This window comes from Rattus norvegicus, chromosome 10 (assembly GCF_036323735.1).
Source record: "Rattus norvegicus strain BN/NHsdMcwi chromosome 10, GRCr8, whole genome shotgun sequence".
Classification (NCBI taxonomy): domain Eukaryota; kingdom Metazoa; phylum Chordata; class Mammalia; order Rodentia; family Muridae; genus Rattus; species Rattus norvegicus.
The window spans coordinates 88,149,636-88,173,164 of record NC_086028.1 but is presented as its reverse complement, the minus strand read 5'-3'; the positions used below and the strand labels follow the sequence as shown (position 1 = coordinate 88,173,164).

At 44.6% G+C, this 23,529-nt stretch overlaps 1 protein-coding gene across 1 annotated transcript; it reads left to right on the top strand.

The window, feature by feature from the left end:
• Positions 1 to 10,301: 10,301 nt before the first annotated feature.
• On the top strand, positions 10,302 to 22,493 carry Ccdc43 (coiled-coil domain containing 43). The gene is made up of 5 exons (NM_001100728.1): positions 10,302 to 10,523; positions 15,586 to 15,673; positions 17,167 to 17,302; positions 18,573 to 18,631; positions 20,716 to 22,493. The coding sequence occupies exons 1-5, from the start codon at positions 10,326 to 10,328 to the stop codon at positions 20,901 to 20,903; spliced, it is 669 nt and encodes a 222-aa protein (NP_001094198.1). The 5' UTR covers positions 10,302 to 10,325; the 3' UTR covers positions 20,904 to 22,493.
• Positions 22,494 to 23,529: the final 1,036 nt, after the last annotated feature.

The window sequence follows — 23,529 nt, the reverse complement described above, 5'->3', positions numbered from 1 at the left end:
CATTTCCTCAAGGGAGGCTCCTTTCTCTGTGATAACTTCAGCTTGTGTCAAGTTGACACACAGAACCAGCCTGTACAGAGGTATAAGAAAGCCAGTTGACCAGCAGTGTTCTACCGTGGTGCCTGCCTCAGTCAAAGAGGTCTCATAAGCTAACTAAACCCTTCCTCTCACAGTTGCCTTTGGTCGTGGTGTTTGTCACAGTGGAGAACTAACTCGGGGGCCTGTGGTGTGCTTGCTCTTCCGGGTTCTAGACTTCGTGTTTGCTCTGATAAATGGATTTACACTATGCTCTCAGGATGATTTAATATTACCAGTCTCCGAAAGAGACGAGGGGCTTAAGACGCCGGCAAAGAAGCAAACTGACCATTTCAAATGGTCCTGGGGAGGCACATCCTCCGTGCACAAACTCTTCGGTTCAGCGACAGTCCAGTGCGAAGAGGGAACTGGACACCTTTTCAGAAGCTACTCCAATGAGCAATGCTCATTTGTCTTGAGAGAGGGCTGCCATATGAGGCCCAGGATGGCTTCAAACTCACGGTAGTGTGTCAGCCTCTGGAATTCCGGGATTACAGACAGGCAGAAGAGCACACTTGGAAGACAGGTGCTTGGAAATAGTTCTGATCTTTAAGTGACTCCATTTCTAGTAACAGTGTAGGTGACATCTTTAAAACCAAAATCTCCCGCCAGATGCAATGGTATTGGTCTGTAGTCCTAGCATTTAGGTAACAGAGGTAGAAGGATCAGGAATTCGAAGGCATCCTTAACCAACCTGGCAAGGCAGCCATGAGACCAGTCCCATCTCCACAGAATGAGCAAAACAAAAACAAATCCTTAGCTGCACACCTAAAACTCCACTGGCTGCTCTTGCGGGTGACCCAGGTTTGGTTCTTAGCACCCATGTGGTGTTTAAAACCATCCACAACTCCAGTTCCAGGGAATCTGATGTGCTCTTCTGAACTCCCCTAGTACCAAGCACACACGTGGTGCACATACATACATGCAGGTAAGACACATAAAAACGAATAAATCTGAATTTTAAGGTGTATGAAGGGCTGGAGAAATGGCTCAGTGGTTAAGGGCACTAACTGCTCTTCCAGAGGCCCTGGGTTCAATTCCCAGCAACCACATGGTGGCTCACAGCCATCTGTAATGAGATCTGATGCCCTCTTCTGGTGTGTCTGAAGACAGAGACAGTGTACTCATATATATTTATATATAATAAATAAGTAAATCTTTAAAAAAAAGTGTATGAAACAGGATTTCCAAAGCCATTACAAATATTCCAACAAAGCTTTCAGTGGGTTTAGGATATGCCAAAAATATAAAATGCAATCCTTTGTGATTATTTTGCAAAAGCAACCGATAAACATCAGGAGAGATGGGAACTTTATTCACCCAATTTCAATAAGAAGCCATCAAATATAGAACTGAAAAACGGCTGGCTTTATTGAGTGCGAGGCCATAGATTTTTGAAAAGGAGATAACAAATATTCATAAAAGGTGACAAATTGTAATAAAGTGTCTGTGTGTCCACCATTCAGTCCATTCACACCCCACCCGCTGAAGAGCATTCGTCTCCATAATCCCCCAGACACAGGGCATCAAAAGAATTAAAACCAAGAATTACATGGCTGCTATACAAAATGTGAAATCAATTTAAAAAATAGTGAATCTTTAGCATTAATAAACTGAACACTTAAAAATGCTTGAGTCAGGGGTTGGGGATTTAGCTCAGTGGTAGAGTGCTTGCCTAGCAAACGCAAGGCCCTGGGTTTGGTCCCCAGCTCCGAAAAAAAGAAAAAGAAAAAAAATGCTTGAGTCAGTAAAAGTTATCACTACAATCAAAATTAAAAACAAAAGCTTGGGGTTGGAGAGATGGCTCAGTGGTTATGAGCATTGGCTGTTTTTCTAGAGTATCCGATTCCCGGAACATCTACACTGCCTCCCAACTATCTTTAACTCCAGTTCCGAGGATCCAGCATCCTCTTCTGACCTCCACGGGCACCAGGCATACACACAGTGCACAGACATAAAATCCATACTCATAAAGAAAAAAATAGCAATAAAGTTAAAGTGAGCTTGACTCTTCCAGCGTCCATGCAAAGAGCCACTGGTGTGGGGAGAGGCAGCAGAGACAGGCCAATCTTCAAACAGCCAGCCAGCCTAGCCAATTGGTGTGCTCCAAGTTCAGGGAGGGACCCTGTCTCAAAAATAAGTTAGGCAGGGGCTGGAGAGATGGTTCAGAGGTTAAGAACATTGATTGTTCTTCCAGAGGTCCTGAGTTCAATTCCCAGCAACCACCTGGTAGCTCACAACCATCTGTAATGGGATTTGATGCCCTCTTCTGGTGTGTCTGAAGAGAGCGTCAGTTTACTCATAGGCATAAAATAAAAAAATCTTTAAAAAAAATCAAGCCGGGCAGCTGAGGAAATGGTTCGGTGGTTTAGAGCATGTATAGAGGACTCACATTTGCTTCTCAGCACCCACACTTCCTGTAGCTCCAGGGAATCCCATGCCTTTGTGGGTACGTGCATACACCCACACAGATGCATGCAATTCAGAATTAAACCTAACAAAACAAAACACAATAAGGTAGAAACTCAGAGAGGAAGACACTCAGCGTCAGTGTTTTCAGGTCTCCACGCACACATGTACACTCACAAAAAAAAAAAAAAAGGACTCCTGTGCACACTTGCCAGCACACCTCCAAAAAGTAATAGAAGTGATAAACATCTTTATATGTTTTTTATGGTGAACAACTGGACTCAATTGTTAATCCTATTCTGTCATTAGCTTAAGGCCATACTAATCACAGCCTGTTGAACATGCTTTACCAGCTTGTTTACCTTGACGACTGCAGTGTCAGAGAAGTCTCTCAGCGGTTGGACCTGGGGTCTATTGACCTTGACAAACACAACGGATGCAGGTGCATGTCTTCTCTCTCGGTGTCTCTCTGCTGTCCAAGAACCCCATGATGGCAGAGCCCGGAGCTGTATGACTCTGACGTCCAGCAGAGGACTCACACGGGGTCTTCTCAGTGCCACTTGCTCAGCCTTCCAACCCTTTCGGCTTTGGCTGAGAAAGGATCTTTTTCACTTTCATTGCCATCGTGACCATGGTTTTCTAAGTTTTGTTGAGTTTTGGTACCACAAATAAGTAGATAAAGATTCCGTCCATGGACTTACAGAATTCCTTAGCCACCATCATTGCACTCCACACAGCATTGCTTCTATTACCAACTTCTGTCTTAGGGTTTTACTGCTATGAACAGACACCATGACCAAGGCAACTCTTATAAGGCCAACATGTAATTGAGGGTGGCTTACAGGTTCAGAGGTTCAGTCCATTATCGTCAACTTGGGAGCCTGGCAGCATCCAGACAGCCATGGCTCAGGAGGAGCTGAGAGTTCTAACTCTTCATCTGAAGGCAGCTAGAAGACTGGCTTTCCATGTGGTTAGGAGGAGGATCTTAAAGCCCACACCACAGTGACACATTTCCTCTGACAAGGCCACACCTACTCCAACAAGTTCTCGCCTCCTAATAGTGCCACTCCCTGGGCCAAGCATATTCAAACCACCACAATCACGCACTCTACATTTCTTGTTTTGTGAGTACCTTGGCGATGCTCATCCTGAAATCAAGGCTCTCCTCTTAGACTCCCAAATGCTGGTGTAACATGTGTGTACCACAATGCCCCAGACACACTTATTTTTAAATGTTTTTTATTTATTATTATTTTATGTATGGGTGTTTTGCCTGCATGCATGTCTGTGCGCCATATGCATGCTTGATGCCATGGAGGTCAGAAGAGTGAGACTGAAGTCACAGACAATGATGAGCTGTCATGTGGTTCTGGGAAACAAACCCGGGTCCTCTGAAAGAACAGCCAGTGCTCCTAACCTCTGGGCCATCTCTCCTGGCCTGCACTTCTTTTTATACATGCGTGTGGGGACACATGTCTGTGTGCAGCACACATCTGGAGCAATCTGGAGCGCTAGACCAATGACAGATCCCGTCTCAAAGGAGCTGTGTGGCATCCCTGAAGCTATCCTCCAGCCTCCACATGTATTCTTACATCCTTATTACTTCCATACACATGTACACACAACAATGAATTGAGGGGCCGAGGAGAAGGCTCTGTCAGGAAAGTGTTTGCTGTACAATCATGAGGACCTGAATTTGGATCCCCAGCACCCACATAAAAAAACTCAAAACAGTGTGGTTACAGCTCACCCCTGTAATCCCAGAGGCTGGGGAGGTGGTCGCAGGAGGATTCCAGTGCTTGCTGGCCAGCCAGTCTAGAATTGCTGAACTCCAGGTCCAGTGAGAGACTGTCTCAAAAAACCCAAAAAACAAACAAACAAACAAACAAACAAACAAACAAAAAAAGCAAAGGAGATAGACACCTGAGATTCCTCTCTGGCCTTCCTGAGAGTGTGTGTGTGTGTGTGTGTGTGTGTGTGTGTGTGTGTGTGTGTATCTGAGTAGAACCTCATGTATGCTAAGAACAATGTAGGCTTGTGATACACCCCTAGACCCTCAGGTAGAAGTTTTTTTAAAAAAGATACAAAGTAAAGAATACTTTCCCCAAGAGTAGATCTGTCTTGACCTTTTCACATCCTTGCGGGTCTTCTCAGGCAGTCTGCGCAAGTACAGAACAGATACTCTAGACTGATGTTTCAGAGTTCAGCTCCCATTGTTCATCCTGCTTGGCTTACAGGGTCCGTAATGCCGACAGGGGATCCAACTCCCTCTCTGGCCTCCACGGGCACTCACTTTTACACACACAAATTTTTCTTTTATAATTTTACTTTTACAGTACTGGAGATCAAGTCTATTGAATGTAGGGTCTAGGTCCCGGCAAGCACTCTACCCTGAGCTTTGCCCTTAATTTTCTCCTATAAGCCTTTGTTTCTTATTTGTCTGTTTATATGACTATTTCCTGACACACACCATTGATGCTTTTGCAGTGGGCCAGTCAATCAGGGTACTCTTAATATTTAAGGTGTGGAAAGCCTGAATGGTTTGCAAGAAGCTTTTTCAAAAAAAAAAAAGTTTGCAAGTATTCATGTATATACATAGAATGAGTGGGATCCCAGGTTCAAATCCTTCTATGAAAGTAACAATGAGGGGTTGGGGATTTAGCTCAGTGGTAGAGCACTTGCCTAGCAAGCACAAGGCCCTGGGTTTGGTCCCCAGCTCTGAAAAAAAGAAACAAAAAGAAAAAAGAAAAAAAAAGAAAGAAAGAAAAAAAAAAAGAAAGTAACAATGACAATATAGGACCGGAGTGATGGCTCAGCAGTTTGGAACACAGGACTCCGGGTTGGGTTCAATTCCCAGGACCTACATGACAGCTTACAATCCTCTGTAACTCCAGTTCCAAAGAACCCATTGACCTCTTCTGGCCTCTATGGGTACACATATGGTACACAGATATACATGCAGGTAAAGCACTGTGGTAGTTTGAATATTCTTGGCCCATGGGAAGTGGCATGACTAAAAGGTGTGGCCTTGTTGGAGAAGTGTGTCACTATGTAGGCTGGCTTTGAGAGCTCCTAGTGCTCAAGCTCTGCCCAGTGCAGAAGAGAGATCCTCCTCCTGGCTGCCTTTGGATCAATATGTAGAACTCTCCACACTCCTCCAGTTCCATGTCTGCCTGCATGCTGCCATGCTTCCTGCCATGAGGATAATGGACTAAGCCTCTAAAACTGTAAGCCAGCCCCAGTGAAATGTTGTCCTTTATAAGAGTTGTCTTGGTCATGGTATCTCTTCACAGCAATAAAACACTAAGGCAAGCACCTATACCCATAAAATAAGTAAAATGATTTTTAAAAAAAAATTAAAAAGGGCAATAAGCATTTGTGCATTATATCAATACCAACTTCTCAATTTTCACTTTTTATTTATTTATTTGAGGGTGTTCCAAGGTTCAAGTGTGGAGAACAGAGAGTAGCATTCAGGTCTTTTCCTTCTACCATGTGGATTCCAGGGATGAATCAGGTCTGAATTCTGGCTTGGCAGCAGGTGCCTATCATTTGCTCTACATCTTTTCTTGAGATGAAATCCTGACTCATTGTGCTGGCCTCTAATTTCTGGGCATAGACTTCCGGCCTCAGCCAACCCAGCAGCTAGGACTAGAGACAACACCCTATCCAACTTCTATTTGTTGATTCTGATCTGTACTATGGTTATGGAAGAGGATACTGCTAGGTAAACTGGACAAAGGCATCCAAGACTCTGTGTTTGGGGCAGGAGAGATGGCTCAGGAGCTAAGAGTGTACATTGCTCTTCCAGACAATGGAGTTCAGTTCCCAGTACCTACATTAAGTGGTTCACTACCAATGGTAATTTCAGCTTCAAGGATCTAATGCTGATAGATTCCTCAGGCACCCACACCCACATTCACACACACACACACACACACACACACACACACACACACACACACACACACTAAAGAAAATCTTTTTTAGGGGGCTGGAGAGATGGCTCAGCGGTTAAGAGTACTGACTGCTCTTCCAGAGGTCCTGAGTTCAATTCCCAGCAACCACATGGTGGCTCACAACCATCTGTAAAGAGATCTGATGCCCTCTTCTGGTGTATCTGAAGACAGCTACGGTGTACTTATATATAATAAATGAATAAATCTTTAAAAAAAGAAAGAAAATCTTTTTAAAGTCTGTTCTTTGAAACTACATCTGTGAGGTTTGTTTCCTTCTTCTTTTTCCTATTTTTAGGATGAGTCTTAGGTAGCTCAGGCTGGCCTTAAATTGATCCTCACCTTCATGTGCCAAGTGCTGGGACTGGAGGTTAGCATCCTAATCATCCCCAGCTTCTGTTTCTTGAAAATAAAATGTCTGTATGTGGTATTTCCCTGACTTGAGGGCTCAACATAGACCTCCAACTATGATGCTTAACTGAGGTGGCTCTCATGATGACTTATCGATAAAGACCCACCTACTTACAAGACAGTGGATTGGAAGGAGCGTATGTGGTTAAGACGTAGTTTGGTGGAAGAGCAAGGGCTCACCAAGTGAGAGGGCCTAGATTCAACCTCAGCACCCAAAGAACAAGAAAAAGATGTATCCAGGGGACATGAAATAAGGGTGAGTCTTTGGGGACCAACTCCTTTAATGCTGTCTTAGAGTTTTTATTCCTGCACAAACATCATGACCAAGAAGCAGGTTGGGGAGGAAAGGGTTTATTCAGCTTACACTTCCACATTGCTGTTCATCACCAAAGGAAGTCAGGACAGGAACTCAAGCAGGTCAGGAAGCAGGAGCTGATGCAGAGGCCATGGAGGGACGTTACTTACTGGCTTGCTTCCCCTGGCTTGCTCAGCTTGCTCTCTTATAGAACCCAGGACCACGAGCCCAGGGATGGCACCACCCACAATGGGCTGGTCCTCCCCACCTTGATCACTAGTTGAGAAAATGCCTTACAGCTGGGTCTCGTGGAGGCATTTCCTCAAGGGGGGCTCCTTTCTCTGTGATAACTCTGGCTTGTGTCAAGTTGACACACAGAACCAGCCAGTACAAATGCTATATTCCTTCCTTCCTTCCTGTCTGCCTTTCTCTCTTTCTCCCTCTCTCTTTGGCTGTCCTGGAACTCACTATGTAGAACCACACTGGCCTCAAAGTCACAGAAATCTCCCTGCCTCTGCCTCCCAAATGGATTAGATTCATGCACCACTACCCCTGGATTTAATGCCATAAAATGGCTCAGCATTCGGAAGCCATGAGACTAAAACTTAAAAATTCTGTATTTCTACATTCATATTGGTGACATTCCGTTTAGCACCTACTCGTTTGTTTTATCTCAATAGTAATATGGTACAGAATTCTTTGAAGCGGCCCTTTACAACCCCTCCTCCCCTCTCCTCACATCTGTCTTGGATATGTCCTACTTAAGGACTTTGTCCCAGCTGCTGTCATCTCTTTTTTTTTTTTTTTTTTTTTTTTCCGGAGCTGGGGACCGAACCCAGGGCCTTGCGCTTCCTAGGCAAGCGCTCTACCACTGAGCTAAATCCCCAACCCGCTGCTGTCATCTCTAAGCTTCCCTAGCAAGCCTTTTCATAGTTTCCTGTCAGGCTGGTCTGGCCTCAAACTCTTGTCTCATCCTCAAATGATAGGTTATAGATGCTGCCATGCCTGACAAACTTATTCCTTTTCAAAGACTGTTAAAGTCCCCCGGTGTTGAGAAGTACTCCTGTTTCCCTCACCGCTCCCTTCCCAGCCCCCAACACCCTTCATCAGTTAGAATTAAAGATTTATGGATCCAGTCATACCTTCACCGAAACCTGATCTCAATTCAGGCGTGGTGGTACTAGCCTGTAATCCCGACACTTGGGAGACAGAGACAGGAGATTCACAAGTTCAAAGAAAAGAAACAGATCCAAGTCTCAGGCAAGTCTGGATTACACAGAAAGACCCTGTCTTAATACCACTACCACCACACAAACAATCACCCACTTACCTCTGGGCTGGAGAGTTGACTCAGACGCTAAGCACTGGCTGCTCTTCCAGAGGACCCTGGTTTGATTTCCAGCGTTCACATGGCGGATCACAAACACCTGTGTTTCAGGGGAGTCTGCCTACACTTCTGGCCTTCTTAAGGGCATCAGGCACAATGGTATACAGACATACATGCAGACAAAACACCCATACATGTACAATTATGTCACTAAAGTGTCATTATTTCTTTAAGTACCTATTCCCATTGGAGTGATGGCCCCTTAGGGAAGGTGGACTTTTGTGATAACCACCTTTGAATTGTCAATCTGTAACATTACATGGTGAATGTATTCAGTAAGTATCCAGTGAAGGAAGCAGTTGAAGGAAAGGTTCCTACACAGCCTCCTCAGGTCTAGTCCACCTCAGCCCAGAGCTGCCATTCTGCTGGAAGCCAAAGCAGTTGGCCATTCTGCTGGCAGAGTTTTGATCCCCTGTTAGGTTCTTTCCAACGGTGTTGTCATTTCCTTACCTTTCTTCAAAAAATATCATTGCTGTTTGTTTTGCCTGCATGCATGTCTGTGTGATGGTGCCAGATCCCTCACACAGTGACAGACAGTTGTGAGCTGCCACGTGAGTGCTGGGAATTGAACCTGGGTCCCATAGAAGAGCAGCCAGTGCTCTTACTAACTGAACCATCTCTCCAGCCCGTTTCCTTATCTTTTTTTAAAGACTTTCTTTTTTTTTTTTTTTTTTTTTTTCGGAGCTGGGGACCGAACCCAGGGCCTTGCGCTTCCTAGGCAAGCGCTCTACCGCTGAGCTAAATCCCCAACCCCGTTTCCTTATCTTTTAATTGAACATAAAAGCATCTTCTCACTGGGTTGTTGGGAAGATGGCCACAGATACTTCATGAAAACCTCTTAGCACAGTCCCTGGCAGAGGACAGAATGTGTATCTTGGGCTGACTGTTACGTGTCTACATGACACATGCTAGTCATTTGGGAAGAGGGGAATTGAGAAAATCACCCCTATAAGACTGGCTTGTGGGACAATTCCCTGATTATTGTGGGTGGTGCCACCCCTGGGCAGGTGTCTCCTGGAAGAAAGCAGTCTTCTGGCAAGGCGTGAGAAGCAAGCCACTAAGCAGCGACCTTCCATGGCTCCTGCTTCCAGGTTCCAGTCTTGCGTTCCTGTGACTTCCTCTTAGTGATGGGGTGTGACGGGAGAGTAGAAGCTGAAATAAACCTTTTCTACCCTAGTTGCTTCCGGCCACGGTGTCTTATCTTAATAGAAACTCTAAGACACTCCTCAAAGGTATACCTGTGGCAACATTGAAGCAATGAATAAAAGCAATGACTCCGAGGCTGCTCGTTTAACCGTTGAGCACCTACTGTGTGTCTTTGTACGGAGATGAGTCAGAGAACGTCTCCTGAAATTTGGGTTTTCAGGGAGGGCGGCTTGGAGTGGCAGCGACGGTGGTATTCCGGACACAAAACTCAGTGGGGTATTCTGGCTTCACATCCAACAAGTCCCTGCGGGCCACAGCGCAGCAGAAGCAGAAAGCGCTGGAATCCGTGGTGAGCGACAGTCCTCTGAGTTCTCTGTCGCGTAGCTGACAATGACATTGATTCCGATCGTTGCCAACTATAACGAGCCCGTTCAAAACTCACCTGCCGGAGTTCCTGGGGGGCCCACGCGACCACACTTATACCAAGAAGCGCTAGCTGCGAGGATACAAAGGCCTCAGCTCGCGAGTCACAGCACGGCGCGCAGGGGTGGAGGCTCCCTCACCAGGCATGCGCGCTGGGCCAGTGGCGCGGCCCGTCAGGCACTGCGGTAGGCACCCTCGGGTCCGGCAGGACCCGGTCCCCAGCATGGCGGCGCCCAGCGAAGTGGCCGCGGCAGTCCTCGGTGAAGGCGATGGCGGGGGTTTTGGATCCTGGCTTGACGGACGTTTGGAGGCGTTGGGAGTGGACCAAGCCGTTTACCGCGCTTACATCCTTGGCGTCCTACAGGAGGAGGAGGAAGAAGAGAAGCTGGACGCCCTGCAGGGTATCCTCTCTGCTTTTCTGGTGAGTAGAGTAGTCCGGGTACATTCCACCAACCTCACGGAGACATCTGGGAACCTCTTTCATTACTTCAAATTCTCTCTTCTCATTTTGCTGCTCTTCTCCTTTTGCTGTCCCTTTGTGGTTTCACCGGGAAGAAGAGTAACTCTGAGGGAGAAGTGGGCTGTGGCTCCTTAGCCAGATTTTGGGTTGCAGGTGCAAAGAGAGGATGGGATTCGCATATTCCGGGCAGCAAGCCTCCCTGGGGTGCCTCCGGATGTGCTAGAGAGTGTCCTGAAGTCATTGAGATGTGTAAATGGCAGTTTGGTCACAAACGTCTAATTTCCGTAGTTTGCGACGTTCAGAGAGGGGAATGAAATGTTTTTGAGATGTCCGCCCGTTAGGGGGTGGGTACTCTAAGGGCTGTCCCGTGACAAAAGGCTGTGGGCAGTTCCCTCTTGGCTCCAATTTCAGTAATTAAGAGTCCTCAATAGGTAAGTTAATGGAGACCTTTGCATGATACGCAACATTGGGAAATTCAGTAATTATTAATGTATGTCAGGTGGGGCGGTACCCAGTGATGAGACAGACTGGAAACACATTCAGGTATTTGCCTGGCATAGTGACTGGTGCACGCCTTTAATCCCAGCACGCAGGATGCAGATGCAGGCCGATCTCTGTGACTTCAAGACCAGGCTGGTCTTCACGGAGAAACCCTGTCTCAAAAAAACAAAACAACCAGAAAGAAGAGGATTTGTGAGTTGAGCACAAGCCTTTAATCCCAGCTCTCAGAAGGCCTTTGTGGTCTACCTAGTGATTTCTTGCACAGCCAGGGCACAGAGAAACCCTGTCTCAAATACTGGGAAGCATATTTGTCACAATGTGACATGATTGATGCAGGTTCGCTGTCTCAGCCCTGCAGAGGACAGCAAGTGAGACAAAGCAAAACAGGGAGATTCACTAATTTAGAAATTTGTAAATTAAAGCTGTATGTATCGGGTGACCAAGATGTCCACTTTTCTAATCTGATGACTTTTCATGGAGTTCATCCCTCCCTGCCCCACTCCCAACAGGAAGTTAGATTATATGCTTAGATTTGATTCCATCTCTCTCTTGAGCGCTGGAAGGATGGCTCAGAAGTTAAGAGCACTTGTTGTGCTCTTAACAGAGGACCTGAGTTCCATTTCCAACACCCACATGGGGACTCACAACCATCTGTAATCCTAGTTTCAGGGGATTGGACAACCTGTACTGACCTCCATGGGTAACAGGCACGGGTGTGGTGCACAGGCACACATGCAGCCAAAGCATCAATGCACATAAAATAAAATAAGGGCAAGTCTAATAAATGGATAAATGTAGTCAGCTCAAAAGTAAAATTGCTGCATCTGCACTAAATACTGTCCAAACCATTATCCTCACACACGGCTTAGGGATTTTTTTTTTTTTTTTTGGTTCTTTTTTTCGGAGCTGGGGACCGAACCCAGGGCCTTGCGCTTCCTAGGTAAGCGCTCTACCACTGAGCTAAATCCCCAGCCCCTAGGGATCTCTTGAAAACCAAACTGCTACTGTGAGAGTCAGCTGCCATCACAGGCTTTTGTTCTTTGATGTCAATCACAAGGAGCCGGTTTGGAGAGTGGGTTTATCTATTGCCCTTAAAAAATCAATATCTAGGGAGTAGTGGGATCAAAAGGTATGGTGATCATAGATTTAAATATGCATGCATATTCTTTTTTTTAAGGTATTTATTTATTTAATGTATGTGAGTACACTGTAGCTGTCCTCAGACACACCAGAAGAGGGCATCAGATCCCATTACAGATGGTTGTGAGCCACCATGTGGTTGCTGAGAATTGAACTCAGGACCTCTGGAAGGGCAGTCAGTGCTCTTAACCACTGAGCCATCTCTCCAGTTCCTGGATTTGCATTCTTTATGTAGAGAGATTGAAGGAAGAGGGTTTGTTTTTTTTTTTTTCTTTTTCAAATCCAGAAGTCATTTTTGGGTATGGGGCACATGCTAGAGACACTCAGTAAAAAGTTCAGTTTGTTGAGAACATTCTGGAAATATAACACACTGACACAGCTGTCCCTGATCCCTCTGGCAAGAACCTCTTGGTCTATAAATGGAAAAGAGCTAGCACAGCTTGTGAGGAGATTGGAGGTTCGGTGGGAATATAGCACAACCAATTCTTTCCTTTGACTCCGAATTTCAGATTTTAAGAAGAAAGAATATGAGGCAGGAAGTTTGGGGCTTTAGGTTGTACTTGTGAGGTTCCTAGGGACTCCAGGAAGACTTAGTGTTTCCATGGTGATGTTGGAGTCTGTGTCTTTTGCTAACAAGAAGCAAGTGCTTGTTCTAGACTCTTAGTAGAAGAGGCAGCATCAAGAAACATTAAGAATCGTATTTGCTACTCATTTGCCTCTTGCATGATCTGAGGAAGACAGCATTGCTTTAAGGATGGTTCCACTCCCCCACCCCGTGTATCAAATTCAGATATCATGTTTAATTTTTTTCATAGTTTCCCAAAACCCCATCTATACGTAGACTTGTCTTTGGGGAAGAAATGCCAGGAATCCTATAGTGAGGCAGGAGCCCTGTTGGGGAAGCAGCTGAGAACATTTCTCTACAGAGAAAAAAGAACCAAAGAATATGGTCTGCATTCAATACATAGTTCACAGTTCTGTTTGATTCCATGCAATGGCAGAGGCCCTTGACCTTTGTAGACAATCCCATTCTTAGAGAAACAAAGTAGATTAATTGTTCGGGATTCTGAAGTTTGTTAGCAAGACTTTGAGGTAAGAGTCAAGGTAGCATACAATCCGGAGTAGATAAAAATTTTCATTCTCTCTCCAGCAGTACTCACACTAGATTAACTCATGCATGTATATTCTTTTATTGAAGTAGAGGACGAAAACAAACAGAAAACCTGTTGTGGAGTACTGTTCTAGAAAGGAAAGCCTTTACCACTAAGTTATAGTCCTGCGTTAGGACTGTAAGTAGTGACGTCTAACTAAGATGGATTTAATCACTGACTCTTAGCTCTCATCTTTGTGCCTTTAACATGCCAACACTTCATGGGGGACTAAAAAGAAATAATGAATGGACTCCTCGGATTAGATGGGGAGACAGGAAGGGTAAGCTGGTCGATCCTCTGGGACTGTTCTGTTTCTTTTGCCTCTCCCTTCCTTATCTAGGGCTATTTTTCTTTGCTTGGTGGGGTGTGTGTTGTTGGATGGAAGTTGCGTATCCTTCTAAAGGGTGAAGGATGGGAGAAGGAATTCTTGCTAATAAAAAGAGTTTCTGCAGCAAGTTTGTGTTTTGACTCTCACTTCACTGGGAGGCAGTGTCTAATTGTTAAGAGCTGGGCTGGGAATAGTGGTATATGTTAGTAATCCCAGCCCTTGGGAGGCAAAGGCAGGAGGAGTGCTGTAAGATCGAGGCCAGCCTGGGCTACAGGGTGTGATTCTGTAGCCATTAACAGTAGGTGTGATGATGCAAGCATTTAACCGCAGTGTGGCCAGGGTCCATCTTTCTTCCATCCTTCCAACCCCGTAGCACTAGATAAGGGAGAAGAAAGGATAGAGAAAAGAAAGAGATCCCTGAATAAAATCAGGGGTCAGAAAGGGGGCGATGTTACAGTTAGACTGCTTCCTGCTTATTAGAAGCACTGAGTTCTTGGGGCAAGTTTGAGCTTTGCTGTCAGGATATCTAATTTTCTTATTCCTACCTTTTAACAAACCGTGACTAACAATGATCACCCTGGCCTCCTGGGGGGCCCTAGCACTTATATACCTTATGAAATGTCCCCAGAATTCAAACATCACAGCAATTGCAGAAACTATCTGCACCTGGCAAAATCACACCCCTGCTAGAGAGCATGAGGCAAATCACAGTCAGCTGCTGGGAGCAGTCTGAAGCAGCTTCACTCCCCCCCCCCCCCCCCGGAGCTGGGGACCGAACCCAGGGCCTTGCGCTTGCTAGGCAAGCAGTCTACCACTGAGCTAAAAACGAAAACGTATCCTTATAATTCTGTGTTCTTTAAAGAATCCAAAATTCCCACTAGACCCTAGTACTTGAAAGATGGAGGTAAGAGGTTCATGGGCAACCTCGGCTACTTAGCAAGTTGGAAGCTAGCCTAGGCCACAAAAACTAAAAAAATAAAAAAAATCAAACCAACAAAACAAAAGAAGGGGAGAATTTTGATTTAGGCAACAAGTTTTCCTCCAAACAACAAATGAAGTTAGGCAAGAGAACAGGGGAGACACTTTAACAACCTGTAACATGAAATGGAAGCTATCATGAAGAACAATGTAATAAGATAGTGTGTTTCAAAGATGTGTATTTTAACTCTTTCCTCACAGGAAGCTGGTAAGTAGTGAATTAAGGAACTGATCGGAAGCTTTAACCGTTCTATAGTATGTACATAGTATGGGACCAGTGATGTGGCTTAGCAGGCAAAGGTATTTTCTGCCAATCACTTAAGTTGGATTCCTGAGACCCACATGGTTGAATGAGGGAACCAGCTCCCACAGTTGTCTCTGACTCTGCAGACACCATAGTGTTCACAACATGTACACACATACCACAGGTCACACACAGAGCAAAAAACTACACATTGTTTACTGTATCCTAAGAGTAGACCATGTATATAATTATTAATTAAAATATAAAACATTTCCTTCTTTAGAAATGAAATGAAGGCTGGGTGGTGGTGGGGTATGCCTAGCACTCAGGGGGCTGAGGCAGGCAGATCTCTGTGAGTTTGAAGTCAACCTCCTCTACAAAGAATTCCAGGACAGCCAGGGATGCACAGGAAAAACCCTGTCTCGAAATACCAAAAAAAATAAAATAAAAGGAAGGATGAGGCAGGGCAGTGTGGATACCCTGGACAACAGGGGTGGGTTCTAGAACACTCAGGATGGCTTTTGTGGGGAGCTTCAGATGAGAAGAACTCTCATCTGTGGCCCAAGTCCTTCCAGGGTTTCTCCTCGACTCCACTGGGGAGAGCAGTGAGTGTCCTTCCTTAGGTTGCTGTTGTTTCTAGGTGCTTTTCAGGCAATTAATTGGTGCGTTTTTCCACCTTAGGAAGAAGATTCCCTCCTTGATATCTGTAAGGAAATTGTGGAACGATGGTCAGAAACAAGGGATGTCACCACCAAAGTAAAAAAAGAAGGTAGAGTTGGCCTTTTCAAAAAACATTTATTCTTTTCTGTGTGCATGTGCTGTGTGTGTGAGTGTGTGAGTGTGTGTGTGTGTGTGTGTGTGTGTGTGTGTGTGTGTGTGTGTGTGTGTGTGGTGTATGAGGGTCAGGACATTTTTGAGGATTTGGATCTGTCTTTCTCAGGTCATGAAGATGCCTGTGCCTCTACTCACTAAGCCATCCTCATCCTCCAGGGCAAGGGTTTCATTTTCTCCTTTGGACAGTCCATCTTCCTAAAATAATTTGCATTAACAGTACCTAGAGGCTGCCTTTATAGTTGTAGCAATCAGGGTTTCCTTTTACCCTTTGTCTTTCCAATTACCCCTTCACCCCAGCCATTTTCCCTGTGGTGGATGTGCTTTTTTGTTTCATTTTGTTTCATTGTTGGTTTTTTGTTTTGTTTTGTTTTTTTGAAACAAAGTCTCTTTGTATAGTCAGGCCTGCCTGGGACTCTGTGTGGCCCCTGCTTGCCTTGAAGTCCTGATCCTCTTGCCTCAGCCTCCTAAGGGCGGGCTGCACGTGTGCAGCACCATACTTGCATCATTTGGGATTTTCCATTCCCTCCTGTCCTATGCCCCTGGTAGATTTGCATCGCGTACCTAGGGTCAGTTATAGTCTTCCGAACTCAGGTGGTCAGTCTTGAAGCCATGTGGCTGGCCCATCCACCGCTCTCATATTTTCCTGACATAGCATAAGTTATGGTTGTTTCTATTACATTTGGCTGAATCCCCTCACCTTTGGAAATGAAAGAGGAATGGGCTCACATGCTCATGAGGATGGTAAATTAGCCTCAGAGAACGAAAAACACAGAAGCCAAACTTGAAAGGAACCTAACAACTTATACAGTGTTGGTCCTCAGTCCTGAGCACACAGTATAATCACATAATGTACTTGGTTTGGGGCCCAGGTACTGGTGTTAGTTTGTTTTGTTGGAAACAAAAGCAAAGCTGGTTTGTTAATGTCTATTTTTTTTTCACTTGTATACGTGTTTGTCTTTGTGTGGGTGTGTGCATGTGAGTGGAGGTGCCCACCGAAGCATTGGACCCTGTCAAGCTGCAGTTACAGGGGACTGTGAGCCACCAGATAGGAGGGCTGGGAACTAAACTGTCCTTTGCAGAGACAGAGTGTACTCTTAATCACGGCGGACCTGCCTCCAGCCCCAGTATTAGTGTTTTTAAGAAATCCCCAAGGTGCTTAGTGCACAAGCCTGGAACCCCATAAAGGAGGAAACTGTCTCCCCACAGTTGTCCTCTAGACTTTGGTGCACCACCCCTCCAATAAATAAACATAATCTAAAATATTTTTTAGAGGCACAAAGCCTACCTGCATAGCTTTTCCTTGACTCAGTTTTCAGGGACCAGCAAACGTGAGCAGAGTGTTATTACCGACACTCACCACAGGGTGGCCTAGTGGTTTGGGAACTTGTTTTCACTTACCGCTGTCCTTGTCTCTCCTGCACCACACAGATGAGGTGCAGGCTATCACCACCTTGATTGAGAAGCAGGCACAGATCGTGGTGAAGCCCAGAGTGGTTTCAGAAGAAGAGAAGCAGAGGAAAGCAGCCCTGTTAGCCCAGTATGCGGATGTGACGGACGAAGAGGAATATCCTTTTTGGAGGCTCAGCACCATTCCCTAAGGCTCATGCTAGGAATGTTGGATAGTTTACATCACCCCTGAGAAGCTGCAACTGCCGTCTGTAGCCTAGTTTCCTCTTTCAAAGTGGCAGTGGCCGGGGCCTTGGTCAGTTTGAGAAATGATGTTGGAATAGTTGACTTGGGACTTCTAATTCAGCACATAATTGGTAGACTCCGGAGAGAGTAAGAAAGTACTGTGATTCCTTGCACTTGTGGGACTGTATGAGTTACTCTTGCTTTGGCTTACAGTTCGAACTGATACCTTCCATCACAGTGGGGAACCTTATAGTTTGAACTGGTACCCTCCAGCATGGCGGGGAAAGCAAGGCAGTGGGAGCAGGCAGCAGCTGGTTACATCGCATTCAGTCAAGAAGCAGCGAGGAATCCATGCTGTTATTAACCTGCCTTTCCTTTTTGATTCAGCCCAAGACTGTAACCCAAGGAAAGGTTGCCTCCCACATTCAGGCTTAACCCATCTAGAAAGTCCCACACAGACACCCCAGAGGCTTGTGTCCATGATGATTCTGAATCCCATCAGCCAACAGTCAAGATGAACCGTCATGACTGCTTATGCGTGCTGTAGTAACATACTTGCTTTCTGCCAAAAATAGCTTTTTTGAGACAGTTTTCTGTAGATCAGGCTGCCCTCAAACTCACAAAGATCCCCCTACCTCTGCCTTCCATCCCTGAGATTAAAGGCATGCATAACCACGATTGGCTTCCAAAAACAGCTTTTAAAGTACAAGTTCTCCTGAGGTTAAAACAGATCTCTGGGCTTTTCTCCGAGTTTCTAATATAAAGTACCCTTAAGGTAGAGACCGTGGATGATGTGGACTTCTTGAAAGTTCCTCGAGGCTCTGAGAAGTACACTGTGTGTGTCTGCGGGTTCTCATGCGGCCGAGGTGGAACTTGCTATAAGAATGCCTGGCCTTGAACTCCGGTCTTCCTGCTTCCATTGCTGTACTGTTTCAGAATGTCTTGCCCCTGGCTCTTAGGTAAGGTCAGTGTGGCGGTCTTTCCAGACCACCTGACCTTTTTATTTTTAGCTTCTACATTTTAGAGAATTTCAGACATCTCCCCCCACTCCCGTGTTAAGATTTTCAGAAATGAGTCTCAGCAGAGCCCCATCCTCACCGCGTTCAGCCTGCTCCTTACCCATGTGGATGAAATGCTTTTCAGAGTCAGTCAGCGACGTGTGAAGGCCTTTGCTCTACCTGGTTTTCCTTAACGTCACTCACTGAAGCAGATGAGAAAGCTGATCCCGGTGCTTCAACAGCAAACATCGGTTCTGACAAAAGTATCCTTCTCTCAGTCCATCCCTCGTGTTTCCCCAGAGTCCTGGAGATCAGGTGTCATTCTGCTGTCACTGCCACAGGCCCCCTCTCTCCAGGGAAGTCCTGTCAGTATTGGGAGCCCTGTGCCTAGCTCAGCCCTGAATAGTCAACTTAGCGAATACTCTACCCAAAACACCAGGTTAACAAGGGTCACACTAGCCTCTAACATGCTAGGGTGACTGAATTCCCGATCTCTGCCTCCACCTCTAAGTACTGTGATTAAAAGCATGCCTGCACCTAACAAAGGAGATGGAGGTTTTTAAATTTATTAATAATAATAATAATAGAGACAGGGTCTTACTAGATAGTTATGGCTACCCTGGAACTATCTATATAGACCAGGCTGGCCTGGAACTCACAGAAATCTGCCTACCTCTGCCTCTTGAGTGCTGAGATTAAAAGACTGCACCATCACACCTGGCTTCTTGTTGGGTTTTTGTTGGTTTGGGGGTTTTTTGTTTTGTTTTTTGGGGGGGGGGTTGTTTTTGGTTTTGGGTTTTTGTTTTTTTGTTTTGTTTTGTTTTTCTTTTTGAGGCAGGGTCTCTCTGTGTAGTCCGGTTACTCTGGAACTCGAAACTCAATTACTCAATATGTAAACCAGGCTGGCCATGAACTCTTAGAGATTGCCTACCTCTGCCTCCCTGAGCCATGGGTTTAAAGCATGGGCCACCACAACAGGCCTCACCTGGCTTGGTGTTTTGAGAAAGGAGGAGTCTCTTTCAGTCCAGGCTAAACTCAAGTTGGCTATATTGGAGGCTGCCCTGGAATTGCCTTCATCTCCTGTGAGGTGTGAGCTACCATGCCCAACTAGAAGAATAAGAAGGTAAATTTAGAACTCCTTCTAAACTAAGGTTATAGTGGGCCGTCAGGGGTTATCTCAGGAATTCATGTTGGTGTGAGGACGGACGGTAAGGCCTTGTGTGTGGTTAGGCAAGTGCCCTGCTGCTGAGTTCTTGTCTCAGACCGAGACTCATTTTATAGCCTAAAGAGTATAGAGGAGATCGATTGCCTGGTACTTTTATTTTTTTAGATTTTTTTTTTTAGTGTTTTGCCTACATGTATGTATGTATGAATGTGCACCATATGTGTGCACAATACCCCCAGCGGCCAGAAGAGGATGGCAGATCCCTTGGAACTTGAGTTACAGATGGTTGTGAAACCACCATGTGGGCTCTGAGAGTTGAACCCAGGTCCTCTGGAAGAGCAGCCAGTGCTCTTAACCGCTGAGCCAGCCCCTGATATGTCATTTTTAAAGTTAAAAGAAATAAAGTTTCTGGCCGTTTTCTAACTTTTGTTAAACTCATTTCGTATGAGTTCAGTGTTGACAACATAACTTGGTTTTTCACTTAAACTTTAGAAAAAAGGTCAAATCAGCAACATCTAGTAAGAATAAACCTTAATACTTCCAAGCATCTCCATGGTGCTAAGTGCATCACATTCAAGCCCCAGCGATGCTCTCTTCACTGATGTGCCCGAGTTCCACAGTGATTACTCTGCTTTAGACTGCTCGAGATTTTTTGGGTTTTTTATGTTTTTTGGATCGACTTTATTTGCAAGTATAAACTGTAGTTTTCAGATGTCCTTGTTAATGAAATTCATTTTTATAAAATATTCTAAAGTTCAGGCTTAGTTTTCCAAATGATATTTTTTTTTTAAAAAAATCCAAGGAACATTTTAGGGCTAATTGTAAGATTAAGGCTACCATTAAATCAAGAATTCCTTTTTAATGAGTGTTTTGCATGCATATGTGTGTGCATGTGCCTAATGTCTGGTGCCCGCAGAGGCCATAAGAGGGCGCTGGATCTCCTGGAAGTGGTGTCATGCTTGGGAATGAACCACTCTCTGGGACTAAGGCCAGGTCCTCTGCAAGAGCAGGTGCCTGTGACCACTGAGTCATCTCTAGTCCAAACCAAAAATTCTTTTCCTGTACTAGGAGTAGCTAGAGTGCATTTAGGACTCAGTATGTAGCGAAGGGGCATCCAGACTGAGGAAGGAGCAAGATTGTTGCCTGTAGGACTTGGACCTGAATCCCTTAACTCACTGGTAGGCCTGTTCCGAAACACCAATGTGGAAGACGTTCTCAATGCTCGGAAGTTGGAGCGAGACTCACTTCGGGATGAGTCCCAAAGGAAGAAGGAGCAGGACAAGCTGCAGAGGGAGAAGGACAAACTAGCCAAGCAGGAACGCAAGGAGAAGGAAAAGAAAAGGACACAGAGAGGGGAACGAAAGCGATAACCTCGGCCCACTCTGCTCCTTTCACCCATGAATTGTTGTGTGTGTATTTAAGAGAACTGAGACTAATGTATTTCCCACAGTTTCCTAAGGCTTCCCCTCTGTTTACATGTTCAAAAGGAAAATCGCAATCACTTGTAAATGTGCCATGTTTTGGTGGTGTGGGCAATCAATTATAGTTAGTATCTTTACCAAAGATCTGGAATTAGGGTAACCTTTCTATTTTAGTACTGAAACCCTGTGCTCTTCTGTCTTTTTTAAAACGGTCTTCCCTCATTTTGTATAATTAGTCAGTTACAGAAAGCTAACATCCTGAAGGAAACACAACTGTTCCTTCAGTGTTAAAAAAGTACAAATTGCTTCTGAGGCATTATTTGCCCTAAAATATAGTGGGCTTTTGTTTTGAGACTGGGTTTCACTCTATAGCCCAGGCTGGCCTTGAACTTGCCGCTGTGTCCTTGCCTCAGTTTCTCAGCTTCAGGATTATGGACAGAAATCACCATGCCTGGCATGTAACTATTTTTGAGGCTGAAATAGCTAATGAAAAGCCCTATCTAGATCCAGATTTTATATGACATCAAATTAGGGAAGTGGAGGGAATTATTTGGGATGTGTTAGATCTAAGAATTTTTCTAATGTGTCAACTTGGGCTCAGGTTGTAGTTGAGTGCCTGCTTAGCATATACAAGGCCCTGGGATTGAGCCCCAGTATGGAAGAAAAGACTTAACAAGTATCTTTTAAAAGAGAGCTATGTATTTTTCATGTAGTCTGTGATTTTAAAGATAATCATTTTGTTAGATTTTTTTTTTTTTTTTTTTTTGGTAATCATGAGTTCCCTTGCATCCCCTCTTAATTTTAATCTTGATTTATCCTACAGGCATGTCCTTCCTACCTTTTGACATTTTAAAAACTTGCAAAAAACAAATCATGTTTTAAAAGTATGATTTTGTGTTCTGCTGAATTTATAGCTATCCTTGACTACGGGTTGGACATACCTGCAACATGAGTAGTAAGACCTAGCAATTCCTGGTTTAGAGAAACTGAAGGAATTAATCTTAGAGAAAAACACTGGAAATCTTGCTAACACAGTACTTAAAAGTATATAGTTGGTGGTTAAACTTATGAGTGAATGGAAAAACCGGGAGAGTCAAGGGTAAACAGAACTCTCCAAGTCTACTTCTGTCACAGCCACATCTGGTTGTAAATAAAGTCCTTCTTTACTTGACTTTGGGCAATGGGCATCAAAAGCCTCAAGAGAACAATTTCTCTGATAAGATTATTTTCTACCAGGGGTCAGAAGACTCCATTCACAGGCCAAGTTTGGCCCACTCTTTTTTTGTATGGGGCAAACTAAAATGGTTTTTTACATTTTTAAGAGGTTATAAAAGAAAGACATTCATGATCGAGACCATATGTGGCCTATAAAACCTAGTATTTGGAGAAAGTTTGTTGACTTTTGTATCATTAGCTACCTTTGTGCAGAAGAAAAACATGGTTAAGGAAAGGAGATGTGCTGCCTCTTTGTCCTGCAACCATGGCATTGCAAAAATAACCACCTTTTTCTTTTTTTAAAATAAACTTTATTTAAGTCAGTGTCTTCTGTTTTGTTCTTTCCAACTGCTGGTGGAAAGGTGCTTGTGGCTGGTCCCTTGGGAATGCTCTTTATTGTCTGGTCAGCCCAGTAGCCAAGTGGATTGTCTTTTCCCTTAAATGTACAAATCCTTTCCAAGTTTCTGTGAAGTAAAGATTACCTGAGAGGATTACCCTGTTTTTTGGAGCATAGGTAAGTTGGTTTTGAAATTCTTTGAGGTACTAGTGGTTTTGGTCCTTTATTTTGTAATAGCTGTGAACCATAGCTCCGCAGAGTATATGACAACCTGTTTTAATTTAATAATTCTTATTTTAGGACTGGGTTTTCACCTTTGTTTTGACTTCGGAAGGACTCAAGATTATATCCTTAAGGGCATTTGTTTCAATTTGCTAGTTTGTTTGCTTTTTGTTTCCTTTTCTTTTTGAGACAGGGATAGCCCAGGCTGCCTCCAGCTAGCTTTGTAACCTAGGCTTCCATTGAATTCCTGATGGGCCTGCATCTGCCTGCCAACCGCTGGGATTATAGGCATGTGTCAGCACACCCAGGTCATAGTCAATTCTGTTTTCTGAGACCATTTATGTTAGAGAGTACACCCAACGAATGCTTAAATAAAAGCAATCAGCTCATTGAGCTTTGGCAAAGTCACTGAACAGATGCTAAGTAATTTAAACCAGAAATGTGAAAGAGCAGGTTTTATACTATCATGCCTTCAGATTGAATTTAAGCCAAATGGGATTTTTTTTTTTTTTAATTATGTATGGTAGTGGAGAGACGCTCAGCAGTGAAGAGCACATGTTCTGGCAGAGGATCCAGAGGTTTGATTCCCAGCACACACACTGTGGCTCACAACTGTCACTCTAGTTCTAGGAGATCTAAACTCCCTCTTTTGGCCTGTTCGGGCACCAACTATGTACATAGTACACAGACAAATATTAGTAAAAATGTTCATGTACTTTTAAATCTAAAAATTGATTTTTTTCCTTTGGTTTTTTTAAGATAGGATTTCTCTATGTAGCCCTGACTGTCCTGGAACTCACC